This window comes from Balaenoptera borealis (genome assembly GCF_965194805.1).
Source record: "Balaenoptera borealis genome assembly, chromosome: 2".
In the NCBI taxonomy this organism is placed as follows: Eukaryota; Metazoa; Chordata; class Mammalia; order Artiodactyla; family Balaenopteridae; genus Balaenoptera; species Balaenoptera borealis.
In genome coordinates, this window is record NC_138867.1 from 72052590 (window position 1) to 72065109 (window position 12520).

A 12520-nucleotide genomic window follows, 5' to 3' on the forward strand; every position below is an offset into this window, starting at 1 on the left:
CAATGAACCACAGTGATATAAGAAGAAACCCTATGATGGTACTCATTTCCTTCAAAGCATTATTCAGAAATCATCTTCTCAGTGAGGCTTTCCCTCAATGCTCCATTTAAAATTTTATCCCTACCCTCCAACTTCATTTTCCCCCTTCCCTGATGCCCCCCCATCCCCTGCTTATTAGATCTTATCACTATCTAACCTACCCCATGTGCGATTCATATTCATCGTTGTTTAGTGCCTGCACTCGCCCACTAGACTCTAAGCTCCTGGAGGGCAGGGATTTTGATATGTTGTTTACTGCTGTATGTAGGGCAGTTTCTGGAATATTATAGGCACTCAATACATATTTATTAAACAAATAATTGAGTACAAACCAAAATACTCCCGGAGAAAATGTTCTTTGTAAAGTCATTCTCAACTAACAATAAATAAATGTCCTCTAACTAACATGATCTGTAATCATTCCTGAAGCCAAAATTAGCTATTCATTTTTCTGATGCTAACATAAACAGAAATAAATATCAGGTTTGGAAATGTATAGCCGTACATTTAATGTAAACTATTTATTTTATTTTACATATGATAAACCTGAGGTCAACAGTGATGGTAATTCAGTTTTAATTAGTATCGGTTAACGCCTAATAAGTGCAAAAAACAGCTAATTGCAGGAAGAAATGGGATGAGAACAAATGCTTCCTGATTCTTAGGTCAACATTCTTGCCAGAAAATTGTGCTGCTACTTCACTTATAAAATGGGTAGCCTTTTGCCAAATGGGAGAAAGGAGGGGAGTAGCTACGTACGGGGAGTTATAAGGAAAAAGAAAAAAGAAACAAACAAACAAACAAAAAAACAACAATAGGATAGAAAAATACAAGCTCTCTGAATCATTAAAGATAGGCCCTTCCAATGTAATCTTCTGTAGCTAAAAAGGAGTTCAATGGTAACAAAAGAAGATCATATGAACAGGCTATATCTGGTTTTCTTTTTTCTTAGGTATGAAATTAGTAAAGTGTTTACCATTTTAAAGAAGGGAAAGGTTACTAACACAACATTGTAAATCAACTATACTCCAATGAAAATTTTAAAAAAGAAGGGAAATGTTGACATTAGCTCTTTGATCATCCTTAATGCCCATGTCAGAGTTTTCAGGGCGTATAACCAGCTCAGCTACAAACTCAGGGTATAGACATAACGGGACAAATGGGAATTAAAAGATGAGATTGTATGACTATTTGAGATACTGAGTTCAAGCTCTAGGATCATAATCTGATTCTTTAAGCCACCTAAAGCTCTGTAAAGACAAAGGATGATCCACATTCAAAAATCACTTAGTTTTATTTTGCTGAATAGAGCCATATACCACGACAGACCATTTTCAATTATGTGATGGCTCAGAAAGTGTGTATGAATTCAGACAATGTTGAGACCCCATGCTTTACAATACTGAGAAGTTAATCTTTCATTTGAAAGAATAAATCTATCCAGTGAAGTTCCAATTACAGATTTCATAATGAATTCTACTTATTGCTTCCTGGACCTATCAATTCCATTAATAGATGAATATCTCTTCTGAATCAAAACTCAAGAAGAAATGTCACTATTTTACCAATGATATTTATATTAGAAACAGTAAGACAATGAGCCCACACTGCATGAATGCACTGGTCATTTATGCATAACAACTGAAATTCTGCGGAAAATACCAAAGATAATCAAAATGCATACGATATTAAGATAAAATTGTATGCTTTTCATTTCAGACAAATCAATGGGAGTAGGAAAGAGAATAAGCTCTAATTTTTATAGTGCAATGGGTTGGGGGGGGGGGGGCGGACTGGAACCAACAAGTTGTCAAGCAACATTCTACAGATCATAGTAAAAGCAAGATTTTACGGGTTCCTAGTTGACTTGGCAAAAATATAAAATAAAAATAACTGACTTCTGAAGCATTTATACTGACTAAAGTCCAATATAAAAAATAAAAGAATTCTACTGGCCTAATTTGGGGTATTCAAAAATATTATTTGCAATCATTTTACAACACATACATGTATCAAAAATCATTATGTTGTACACCTAAAACTAATACAACATTATATATCAATTATATCTCAATTTAAAAAATATTACTTGGTTTACATAAAGTACAAACCCTTTTGCACTTAACGTAATCCTTGGTACAAAGACAACATGCTTAAATAAACCAGTTAGTAGTTGCAACTATCATTCTCTCAAAATTTGCTTTAAAAGGCTAAAAAAACCTAAACCAGCTCATCACTTCAGTTAACAAGCAGTTTGTGTAAGTTCATAATATACTTAGGGAGAATCAAGTTTAAAAAGAGTCAATCAATAGTATTTCAAAAATACGTTATTCCATCCAATAATGAATTCTATTCCTTTCCCTCCATATTACTCCACTATACAATCCTTGAAAATCAAAATAATAACTTTAATTATAACTTTTACAGTATAGCTTTTTAATAAGAATGGTTATAAATACCAGGTGAGATTTTTTTCAAGTCCAACATGTAAGAACTTTCATAAACAAAATAAATGTCATACTTCACTGTAATCTTGTTATAAGATACTTATTTTAGTGATGCTGATATCTCAAGATATATTTGGAATGCTGCTTTTGGAAATACACATGAACTAACATTAGACTATATTCACAATTCATTTCAACCAAACAGTTTTATCCAACTTAAGCATTTACTTTATCACTCAGTCTTATTTAAAATATCATCTATTTTCAAAATATTTAACCTACACCAAAAGACAGGAACTTGCTGTCCTGAGATTATTCAAATGAATATGAACCACAAGCCTTCAAAGTACTTCCAAAAGAAGAGTTTCAAAATTGCTTTCAATAGTGATAACAGCACTGAAACATAATACATAGCCTCTCAAGACAGTTATATGAAAGAATATTTACCATTAAATTCTATTCATTTGGGAAAAAAACCAACAAAACAAAACTGTTTATCTCTTATATTCATTCCCTATGGAAAAAAGCATCCCAAAAAATTTACTTTTTTTCCCCATTTCATTTGAATTTTTCATTCGAATTACTTCAATTTCTGCCCTATAAAGTAAAAACACTACAAATAAAATAATAAAAAATAAAATACAAACACTACAAATTTAAAACAAGTCCTATTTAACATAGGTTTAAATAATACTGGTAAATCTGTCAAAAGGTTCTAATTATTTTTAAATGACAGAAAAAGAATTTTAATTTGGCAGCAACCACCTAAGTATTTATAAAATCAGAAGTACTCTCACACATAGGCAATACAAATAAATCGCTTGCTCAGATGAATTTTCAAAATGTATTTTAATCTCGTTCCAGAAAGAAAGAAAATTTCTAGATACAAATACATCTCATTCAATCACATTTTAAAATACATTCAGCAACTTAAAATATTATAAGAACCCAATATTTTCATCTTTTATAATCTCAATATATTATATATTTAATATATAATATATATGTACAATACATACAGGTAGTCAGCAGGATTACAAAGTAATTTTTTAAAAGTTTGATCAATATTGATAAATATCTTTAGACTATTAAAAAGAACTATATTTAGGACCATAGAATAAAATAAAATATGGGCAGTCCAAACCTAATAGCAAGACTGCAAATGTTCATGTAGCCAATTATTGTAAAAGATCCCTCAAGTTGGCTAGAATGCATTTTAAAACAATATTCTTGCTACTCTCAAGCAGCAGTACTTGTAGATATTAAGCATGTACAACTCCATTAAATTTAAAATTACTATGCAGCTTTCTTTACTGTAATATACAGTAGCTATTCCTTTCTGTTGGGTTTTGCTGTTGTTGCTGTTTGAAGAGTGACTCGCATATTACCAACAGAAGTGACTTTAGCTCCTTTCCCTCCCCTAAAGCATGGCTCAGTTTGAAGATTGTTCTATAGGCAGCCATTATGAATATTAACAGTACCTTAATACCATTAAGAGCAACCAATCAATAACTGGAGTCATCTGAGAAGTTTCAAAGACTGATGGAGGTTTCTGTAAACCAAGGTCATCAGAAGTATTACACTTGTAGATAGCTCTCTCACATCCATTAATACAAGGAGTTAAAATTCCAATGCCACAGTATAGCAGTTAACAATCTATTCTATAATTTTAAATATTAATACCATTAATCCACCCTGAGAATACAGAGGAAGTATTTAAAACAAGATATTCTGATATGGTTTTCCTTCCTTTGTATTTGCTTTCTTCTGGTTTTTGTCAGACCTTCAAGGGTACGAGTATCTGAATTCAGAGTGTGACTTCGATATCCTTTTTTGTTAACTGAGATTCACGCCACAGTGAGATACTGGTGATAGAAAAGCCCAAAAAGGCTTGTAGAAAAGAGACAAGCAGCAATCCACCAGGTCAGAAAAGACAGAAGTCCTCGAAAAAGCAGAGGAGTGAAAATGTTTTTTAAGCTGCTCAGTGCCACTGTTATTTGTGTAACAGTTACCTTCATCTTCCCATCAGCAGATGGTAATTCAGAGTAAACAGAATTGGAGGGTGGACTATTATCCACTGGCAAGGTAGAGATAGATTCTGGATAAATCCCCCAGGAATGATTACCTAGAAAATTCAAGACACAAATAAAACATGAAGAGTAATTCCAAAGCTCCTTATTTAGAAAAAATAAATAAATTCTTTAACTTATATTTGAAATTAAGAACAAAAAGTTTAGTGGTACAACAAATTATTCAATGTTGAAAATAAAGTAAAATAATAATCTTTCTACACACCTGGGGAAAATTCACTTAACTTGACCAGACTATAATCTAACCTTATCAGTAGAGGTGCATATAAAAGCTAAAATCTAAGTTACTTTTAATTAACTACACTAAAATCTGGTAAAATAACAAAAACATTTTTTTTTCTTGTATAATCCATGAATCAACTACCTCTAATGGAGGGACAGGGACAGACTCTATAACTTCTTAGAATCTTTTCTACCTCTAGAATATCAGAATAAATTCTTTCTCAGAAACTCTCTCTGATGTCAATGTGAGAGATTATTACTGGCTTCCAGAAATATTTTTATCATATACTTTCCTATTTTGGATAGAATATGAGTCACATAATTTACAACTGAGCTACTCTTTTATGTTCCATAGATTCCTGAAGGACATTTACATCTATCACAGCTCTAAAGCATCTATAAGCCCACCCAATAATGCTTTTAGTTCCTTTGGCTTCTAAAACCCCAACACTGGCAGACTGCCTGACCTAAGCAAAGAAATGATCAATACAACAAAAGATTCTTGAGTAACACCACAGATGGGCTGGATTGCTTAGTGAACAGACTTACAGGAGAACTTTGTTCTGCCACTGAGAAATCTTTACTCTATCAACGTAAGTTATCTGAAGCAGAACTCACCAAAGGGTTCTGTAATTCATAAGTTTACAAGTACCTTGTAATAATTTAAATGTTATGCACTAACAAAATCTTAAATCACTCTCTTACAACACAAAATATTAAGATGAAAAGTGCTCACTCCAGTTACTCAGAATTAACCTTTAGCAAACAATTCTTTTAACGTTATAAAACGATATGGGCCTGAATTTTCAAAATCAAGATGATAAATCAATGAATCAACTTCCACAGCTTAAAGTTTCATATGTTTCCTCTTAAAACTTTTAAAGAGAAAAACAATTTTAAGAGGATTATTCTTTGTAGGTAACAAAAAGCATTATTAACTATAGGTAGAAAGTAAAGCAACATGTTTCCCAGTTGTCAGGGTATGCCTACCTAGAGTTTTCAAAAGCAGGGTTGTGTGAAGCAGCATGACCAGAGGAGCCACATACTGCAGTGCAATGACACAAAGGTAATAAAAGACTCGAGCGACCTGCAACCAACAACATTCTTAAGTTTCTAACACGGTTGACATGTTATGAATGAATTAAACTTTCATATAATTGTCAAACTGAATTGCTTAAGAGATGAATAATCCTTTCATGGGAAGACAGCTAAATGGTAACAAATTTGTACTTCATTATAAATGCCACCAGACTGACTTCAGAAAGGCTCAGTTCGAAGGTTCTTTAAAATGTGAAAATATTAAAATAAATTCCTTAAAAATAGTTCTCAAGTGATTAATACAAATTGGAGAAACAAAACCACTAAAATTCAAATGGCCTATATTCACTTACTATTTCACATATAAAACAAAATGCTAAAATCTCTAAAGACAGACACCTAAAATATCAAACTAAATAACAATAACAGTCATATATGAGCATAAATAAAAACATTAATCCCCATTTATATTCGACAGAGGTAAAATTACAAAGTATGAAAATACATGAAAGGTAAAACATAAAAAAAGTTGTTTGCATCTTGATAGACACTTCTTACAATGAAATTTTGAGAGTAAAAAACAGAGGACCCAATACCACATTTCTTCAAAAAGACTCGATCAGGTTATAGGTCCAGTCCATTATAATGGTGGATGGATTCCTAGTACCTTCCTTCTCCGGAATCCCCGTTAAGTTAAATTTTATGTTTCATGTTCAAGTACTTGGAATAATGTTAAAAGGAATACATTGAGTCACTAAAACTAATATTTCCTACTCTTTAAGTCATAAAGGCTATACAATATATTGTGATGTCTTTCAAATCAATTAGGGGAGTCCCATTTAGCAAAAGTAGATATACCACAGCTTTGCAACCCAAACTGTATGATACTTAATGTACTTAAGGCAAGAAGGGGAATTGAGACCCTTTCTTCACCTAGCACCAAAATCAAATCAAAGTCTCTGACATGTCAGTTTAAGATCATCCCATCTATTTATAGTCATTTACAACTCAGTATTTGCTATTTTCCATTTTGACTGCAGTATAAAACTTACCATTTTCTGAAGCTCAACCGTGCTTATTCGCCCTGCTTCTTTCTTCATCTGATCCACACATTTCTGGGCTAAGTTTAAGTAAGCTTGCAGGTGACTACGCATCATGGCCAACCGCAAAGCACACAGCAGGATTATTAACCAGAGTCGCAGAGTATCGAATGTAGCTTCTGTCATTCTACAGATCAAAAAGTTGATATGGTGCTCTCAAAGACCAAAATATGCTAGCATGCTAGTTATATGTGTTAATGTTCATCATTTAAGATATGGGGAAATCTAGACTTAGCTACAGATGGAGATATAAAAAGTATCCCACTCTACCACAGACTTACCTACATGATACTTTCACTTGCTTAATAGATAAATGTATCATGAAATAAAACAGTACGAGATAAATCTAGAAGAAAAAAGTAGAGCAACACTTGGGATTCTTTTCTCTATCTACCCACCCTCCATGGGGGGAAAAACGGCTAAAAAACGAAAAGGGAAGTTGGGTGCTCTTAAATTGGAGACTGTGAAGAAGAAGGAAGGAAACCAGAGGAGCTTGCCTGTGGAACTATCAAGTTATCAACCCATCTATTTCTGGCTACAGTTTTGTTTGATTATATAAATACCTGAGTAGGATCTTTCACTCTGCTGAATTCCTGATTGGGATCAAGAATTCTGATATACTGACAAAATCAGATGTTCCCTAAAGGACTTTAGAAAGAAGAGGTAAATTCTGATGTCCTTTTGGGGTTCATGGTTTCTGCTTTGATAAAAGATAACACTGTAATTTGAAAATAATGCCTACACCATGCCTGACTCTATTCAAAGCTCTAGCACACATCAGGTGCTTAATATGTGACTGCTGAAATGTGTGGAGTGATCTACCAGACAGGATCTGGAACTTATAGGGGTCTCCCCCAAATTCTTAAGACCATGAGGGTAGAATGAATGGCTATAAAGAAGACCAAGTGGGAAAAGATAAAAAACCTTACAACACTTTGCTCCAAAATAGGCTCCATTATCACCCCTTCCTTCTGTCCAGTGTAAGCACCTAGGAAAGGGACTAAAACTACAATATAGAAGTTGCCTGTGGAAATAAAGTTGAAGAAGAGTACAGGAAACAGAAAAGGCAGAGAAGATGTGAAAGTGTACAGTTTGGTCTGAACTATTTATGAAGTGGAGGGAAAACAGGGATGGAACAAAGGCTTTATTATGTATGTTCTCTTTTGGTTTTCTTTTTACAAGGTCGTGAGTGAACATGGACATAAAACTCCAATAGAAACATACTGTTGGTTAGGAAGCATAAAGGCATAACTTTTTATCAATACATTTACACTGTAATGAACAATGAGATTAAGGTATCAGTCATGTGAGACTGACAGTACACAAAAGTCAAGACCATCCACAGCCTTGAACCTTTCCAGGAGCTTACAGACAATACTGTGCTCCCTGGTGTGGTACAACCAGGAGGCTTGACTGGTAGTATTCTGAAGACAGCTATTACGCATGCTTTGAGGGAGACAGGTAATAGAAATGAAGTGAATGGTATAAGGCAGTGAATCAAAAAATATCTGCTCTGTTTATGAGGAGTTCAGGATTTAGATAACAGTCCCTAATTAAATAGTACTGCTAACTCAGATTATTTAACCAACTTCATAAGGATTTGGTAAGTTGATACGATGGGGTATCTCAAGAAAGAGTCTGAGCTGGGACAAAACATATAGGTAAAGAACAGGCAGAAGAAACTTCCCCAAATTCCTGAAGTCATTCTAGGGTTCATCGCCTATGTTCTCTTCTGGTTTTCTTCTCACAAGGTTACACACATATGGACTCTGCTTGCCCACATTTTATTTTTTTGATGCCCAAGCAGAACACATGGGTGGATGAGTTTAAATACATTTCCAGGTTGAAACTGCATTCTATCCATTTTTGCTTCTGACTACAAATAAAGGCCTTTGACAAACCATTTAATCCACGTGACAGACGAAGAACCTGGGTTGATGGGCAGCCATTTTTTCTCAATCTACAACATGGACTTTGGAGTTTAAACAAAAATTAAAAATCACCTGTCTAATCACTTAATGTAATGATCTGACAAATAAAAAAAGAATAAAATGGAGCAGAGATATGACTGTAATTCTGTTTTGTTTATGAAGGTCAGGAAAGGGAATGGGACAAAGGAAATAAAGCTATAGGAAGAGGACTCTAGGTCTTCATGTGCAACAAACTTTTTCCTATAATTTAATATACCAAGGGGAAAATTCCTTCTTCCTACTTCCTTTAAGCATAGTATTCACTACTAACCTGTACATAGTTCTGTAGGCTAAAAGTGGGGAAATGAATGTTGGTATAACTACTAAATGCTTTACATACACCAGATCTGGCTGAATAACCTTAGCCAAATTATTTAACCTCTGAATCTGTTATTTCATCTATAAAATGGAATGAGAACAGCAATCATAAATAGAGAATTACTATAAGAATGAATGAGATAAAATATGTAAAATATCAATACCCAGCACAACAACTGGTGTATGTCACAAATGCTAGTTTCCTTGTTGTCTTAGTTAAACTAAGGCAAATATAAAATCAGAAAACATAATTACAGAAGTATAAAATCCAACTTCCATGATCAAACTTCAAGGAAGGACTAGGAATGCTTTCAGCATCAAAGCTGTGGGTTAAAAGTTTATCTGAGATTTGGTCTGGAACCCTATGATCCTTAGGATTACTTTTAAATACTCAGTGAACCTGTCAAGTTAAAATTACCATTAAAGCTTACTTGTGTGGGGGAAAAATGTTATGACTTCAATGTATACTTTCTTAGTTCAATAAGATTAGGTGTTAAAAAAAATCATGATCATCACCGATTCTACACTTCAAGACAAATTTGTACCAGGATCTAAAAGAAATACATAATAAAAAATGCATACTGTGGAATCAATGACTAGTCAAGATTTTCTATTTTAATTTTGATGAGGCAAAGCAGTGAAAGGAACATTTATTAAGCACTTACTTCCAGCCGGTTGCATTACATGTGTTCTTTTAATTCCAATGATAACCTTGTGAGGTGGATACTATTATCTTCATTTTCCAGATGGGGAAACAGAGGTTCAGTGAAGTTAAATAATCTCCCTTAAGTGACAGTTTTAGTGAGGATCAGAACTGAGGTTTGAACCAGCTCTGCCTGAATCTTTTTATTACTCTAACATAGTTCCATAAGGCTGAGTTAACATATCAAGTACACTTATTAATGTCTTTTAATAAATTGTTTCTATGTTACCTTCTTCTGTTAAAATACAGTTGTCTAATTGGGGAAATACGACCTAATATTAGATAACAACGTTAAGGCTTTATTTTTAATTTTGATAGCTATGATGATAATATTGTCATGTAGAAAAATATCCTTATTTTTTAGAGATGCATACTAAAGTTCTTAGGGGTAAAAATGTTATGTCTCTAATTTACTTGAAAAACTACTTCATCAAAAAACAAAACAAAAAACAGTGAAGCAAATATGGAAAATGTTAACAACTCTTAAGGGGCTAAATATATGAATTTCCATTTATACTACTCATTTTTTCCTCCATAATTTTCACAATTAAGAAAAAAATAAGAGAAATGTAGTGTCTTTAAAAAAGCAGAAAAACTTACAACTGTACAAGATAATATTAGTGCAGAGTAATAATCATCCAAAACCATAAATGAAGATCACAAGAAGGTAAAATGATGACCTATAGTTTCTATTTTATAATACATTTTTAAACATTTCTATTAATGTTTTAAAAATACAGTGTCCTAATGTTATCATTAAAAAATGTGAACACAGTAAATAACATTTTAGAAAAGTTTTGATTATATAATGAAATAAAAATTAGCCCCCAAATACCCATACTTACAAAGGGACACTTTCTTTACCCAATGGTGGGTTCATAATGTAGTCTTTGGTGATTGGTTTTACCCAGAGCAGAACCATAAATAAAGGTGCCAAGAAGTTGATATGAAGTAATGTTCTGAAAGTATGTAAGAAATAAACATAAAAATCCAGGAGCAAAATACACTAATAAACTACAGAACTTTGGGACTTCAAAAATGAAGGTAGGAACTTATTTTCAGTATTCTATACTAAGGTACTATTGTCACCATTATTTTATATTTATCATTACTACTTAACACTGATTTGAGCCCTTGCAAAAATACCTCATTATTTTAGTTGTTCAGATGAGAACATTTAGATTGAGTTAAGTTAAATGACTTGCTCGTGGCAATATTACAGGTTAGAAGGAGATCTAGCACTAAAATCTAAATCTGTTCACTCCTATTCTAGTGTTCTTTAACAATCTCCTACTGTACCCCTGATTTAATACACTGGTACTTAAATGATTCTCTAACGTTGCACAATCAATGAATCCAATGGATTTTCAGTATAGGAGTCATCTTTTGATACTTTTCAGCCCAGCTAAAACAAAGTGCCTTCTCATTATTTCCAAGTAAGAGACAGTGATTAGCAAGGTCCATAATACTAGTAGGCATATGGCAGACGGAAGCTACTGCAGCAACTTACTTATAAATGAGGAAACTTTCAATATGTAATGAACATGTATAATGTTTTAATTACATTGTTAAAATCATAAATGACTCACATTTTTATTTCTTCTTGAAGCATTAAGAACATACCTGAAATTAATTTCCCTATCCTATAAAAACCAAGGAAATTTACATTACTCCTACAAGGCAAAATACCCAATACAGCAAAAGGTTTCAGGTGTGAGATATAATGTCATTGTTAATTGTTGTCCCAAGTTTGTATCCTACAGAGACAGATGACTGGTAAAGACTGTCCTTATTTCAGAAAGACAAAATTCTTCAGACTATTTTATTACCATGTACTGCTTTTATTACCAACCATGCTGGGGGAGCTAAACTGGAGGTTTTAAAATACACACACACACACACTTTAAAATACCACTACAGTGCAAGTGATAGTGACTTATGTGAGCAAATGGCCAGATCAGGAAACCATGAACACCTGACAGGGAGAGGTGGAACTCTGGATCTAAGCTCTGGCACTAAAACAAGTCCTACTGCCTGGCCATGGGGGTAAGGAGAATGCTGCTTTGTGCCAGTCATGCTGCTCTCACAACAAAACTAGCTTCCCACACCCTGTATCCGGGCAGAGTGCTACAACACAATGTGTGTGTGTGTGGGAGGGGGCGCGGGGGGGGGGCGTGGGGTTGGGGAGTTTGCAATACACTGAAAATAAAACTCCAAATTCCCAAAGGGAAAAATCTTAAGAAGCCACATTTTACTGAGAAGAAAACTAAAATGTGCCCCCATCCCCAACCCCAAACCACCACTAAATGCTTTCAATGTTTTTATAAAGTGATTCTTTCATCCCACAGCCTGGGTAAACCATCGGGTGCAGGGGAAGAAAGCAGCAGTATTAGGTATGCAGTGTTGCTAGGGAACACTCTAGTATCAAGGAGCAGCCCACAGCGGTTTCAGTAGCTGGTGAAGGGCTCCCCTCCACCCACTCTTTCAGCTTATTTAAATCATAACACTGGGGTTAGTGGACTGAAGTGTGTGTGTAGAGAGGAGGGGGAGAATCAGGTTTTGTTTTAAAAGAAGCCATTAGAGAGACGGATGG

General features: G+C 33.9%; 1 protein-coding gene across 10 annotated transcripts in view; it reads right to left on the bottom strand.

Annotated features, from left to right (window-relative positions):
- Positions 1-2567: 2567 nt before the first annotated feature.
- The window catches only part of TMEM161B (transmembrane protein 161B), a 69022-nt gene continuing 59069 nt past the window's right edge, over positions 2568-12520 (bottom strand). For 9 of the 10 annotated variants that reach the window (XM_082377658.1, XM_082377656.1, XM_082377664.1 and 6 more), the window contains 4 exons: positions 10773-10886; positions 6889-7063; positions 5789-5885; positions 2568-4611 (listed from right to left, as the gene is read on the bottom strand). In XM_082377658.1, the coding sequence (XP_082233784.1) occupies positions 4334-4611; positions 5789-5885; positions 6889-7063; positions 10773-10886 (664 nt within the window). In that variant the 3' untranslated portion in view covers positions 2568-4333. The remainder of the gene's footprint in view (positions 4612-5788; positions 5886-6888; positions 7064-10772; positions 10887-12520) is intronic. The other variant, XM_082377659.1, reaches the window with a different exon arrangement.